The following is a 2,770-nucleotide window of genomic DNA, read 5'->3' on the forward strand; positions in this document are numbered from 1 at the left end:
CTATTCGAATTCACTTTCTATCGTCATTGCTTGACGCCATAGCTGATAAGGCATCAAATTTGTGATAGCCTATCAGCTATGTCGTCAGCCTTAAATAGAATTAACATATTTTTATCAAACTTGTGACGACATTCCTGATAGAGCGTCACAGTTGTGATAGCCTATCAGGGAGGTCTTCAGCCTTAAACAGTGAATGCTCTTTTTTTTTTTCAATTTTCTGACGACGTAGCTGATAAGACATCACACTTGTGATAGCCTATCAGCAACGCCGTCAGCTCAGAATTGTTCCCCCACTCAAGTTGCTTTCTTAATTTTGGGACCAAATTCTTCGTATAATCATATGGAATTCTTGTTTTTGTACTTAGGGTTTTAAATTTTTGCAATTTAGACACAAATTAATCCTAATTTTCTAATTTTTCATGCCAATGCAACTTGAACTCAAGTTTCTCCTGTCTGAGCATCATGTTATCAACACTTTTCCACTTCAACTACAAGAGATCCAAGTTATGGGCATACCTGATGAGTTGACTCCACTTGATTACATGATATAGAAGGAAGATAAAAGATGGACTTTGATTTTCTTGCAATCCCACAACTATCAGGAAGAAGAGGTTTCCTTGTACACTTGGGAGTGTTTTGAAAGGAAAAAAAAATCCTAACTAAGGAAATAAACTAAAAGCTTACAAGAAAATAAAAGAAAGTGGGAACCTGAAGGGTTTTACACCTGGGCCGGGTTGGATTTGGATTGAATTGGGCCCAAATTTTTCAAAATAACACAATGGCTGACGCCAACTCGTGATAAGCCGTCAAAAATGTGATAGCTTATCACAGAGGTCGTCAGCCTTAACAGAGAAGGTCTCACCCTCTGATCTTTCTGATGACGTTGGTGATAAGCCATCACAGTTGTGATAGCCTATCACGAATGTCATCAAGAACACTTGACTTGCATTCTTCATTTTTTACCTTGACCTTTTTGTACACCTCCAGTTCCTTCCTATTACTACCTAATCGAATAAAAACAAAATGTGTGAAAATAAATTTTTGGGTTGCCTCCCAATAGCGCCTGATTTAGTGTCGCGGCATGACTTGGTTATCTCGACTACTCAGACTTCGTCAAGATGCCGCATCACTACCTCATTACCACATTCTTAGAATACATCCACAACTAAGAAGATGTTCATCTCCTCTAACTGCTTCATAGGAGGTTGTATTTTAAATCTGGCCTCCTTTTTCCCATATCTGAACTTGAGCTCATTGAGCTCCATATCAACCAATACTCTCCCCGTGGATAATAATGGTATACCCAAGATGATGGGTACCTCAAAATCAACATCACAATCCAGTATCACAAAGTCTGCAGGCAAAATAAAGTCAGCCACTTTTACCGGTACATCATGCAATACACCTACTGGCCATTTCATCAATCTGTTTGCCATAACAAGACGCATTGTTGTGGGGGTAGGATCCCCCAATCCAAGATTTTTGTAGATATCAAGCGGCATCAGATTTATACTTGCTCCTAAGTCACATAAAGCTTTGGTAAACTTTATAGACCCAACTGTGCACGGTATGGTAAATGCTCCAGGATCAGGCTCTTTCTGCACTAAGGATTGTGAAGACACAGCACCACAGTGATGGATGTTGTCAATCGGCTCACAACTTACCTTTCGCTTCTTTGTTAGCAATTCCTTCATAAATTTAGCATAGTTCGTCATTTGCTCAAGTGGCTCCATTAATGGCAAATTCACAGTCAGCTGTTTCATTATTGTCATTAACTTGCTAAATTTCTCATTATCTTCTTTATTTTTCAACCTCTGAGGAAATGGAGGTGGTGGTCTTCACATTTGTTTCAATACCACTTTCTCTTTCTTGTCGTCTTCTTTCTCTGACATGTTAACAAAGCCATCCAGTTTCTCAGACTCCACTGGATTGCTTCATTCTAATTTATCAACACTTACCTCTTTCTCCACAGCTTTGCCCATAGAAGGGCCAGATAATATCTTACCACTACGAGTGGTAATCACCGTACAAGAGCCATCGGTCCGCAGGTTCTGAATCATATCACTAGGTAAAGTGATAGCTTTTCTCAGATTCAGAGTAGTCGAAAGTTGTCTCATTTGCTGCTCCAACTGCTTAATAGAAGCTGAGTTTGAGATAACCAACTGATTGAGGGTAGAAAACTCACTTTTCATATTAGTTACCCCTGAGTTGGTTGCCTCCACTCCCTTCAACATCTTTTCTATCATGTCCTCCATGGACATCTTTTTAGAACTAGTTGTTGCAATATCCCGACTTCCAGGAGGAATATACAAACCACTCCTGTCATTATTGTTTCTCCAATGTCCCTGCTCTCTATCTTTATAATCAGGCTTGTCATAGAAAGTTCGACCTTGGTTCCCTTGGCTATTACCTCAGAAACCCCCCTAATTACTCACATAGTTTGCCTCAGCATCAGTACCTGCAGATATAGTACCCTCAGAATCCACAGCCTTGACCATTTCAGTCTTACCGGATAGCAAGTGCTTAGCCAGAAAGTCCATTTACGTTTTCAAATGGGCCATGTCCTGATCTCGCTTATCATCCCTTCTATGCTGATCTACAGTAATACCACCAGCAACAGTAGGGCTAGCTATTACAGAATCCCTAGTATTCCAAGCCCGACGCTGCTTGGTCATTCTATTCAGCATGTCGGAAGCATCCAGAAAAGAGAGGTCAATGAACAAACCACCTGTATCGTTGTCCATAATAGGCTTCGTCACCGATTTGAAAG

The 2,770-nt window shown here is 40.3% G+C and overlaps 1 protein-coding gene across 1 annotated transcript; it reads right to left on the reverse strand.

Moving 5' to 3' along the window:
• Window positions 1-1,148: 1,148 nt before the first annotated feature.
• Window positions 1,149-2,540, reverse strand: LOC124898824. Its single transcript, XM_047412898.1, has 3 exons — window positions 2,436-2,540; window positions 1,959-2,129; window positions 1,149-1,814 (listed from the first exon to the last, which is right to left on the reverse strand). The coding sequence occupies exons 1-3, from the start codon at window positions 2,538-2,540 to the stop codon at window positions 1,149-1,151; spliced, it is 942 nt and encodes a 313-aa protein (XP_047268854.1).
• Window positions 2,541-2,770: the final 230 nt, after the last annotated feature.

The sequence above is a fragment of the Capsicum annuum genome, chromosome 1 (assembly GCF_002878395.1).
Source record: "Capsicum annuum cultivar UCD-10X-F1 chromosome 1, UCD10Xv1.1, whole genome shotgun sequence".
NCBI lineage: Eukaryota > Viridiplantae > Streptophyta > Magnoliopsida > Solanales > Solanaceae > Capsicum > Capsicum annuum.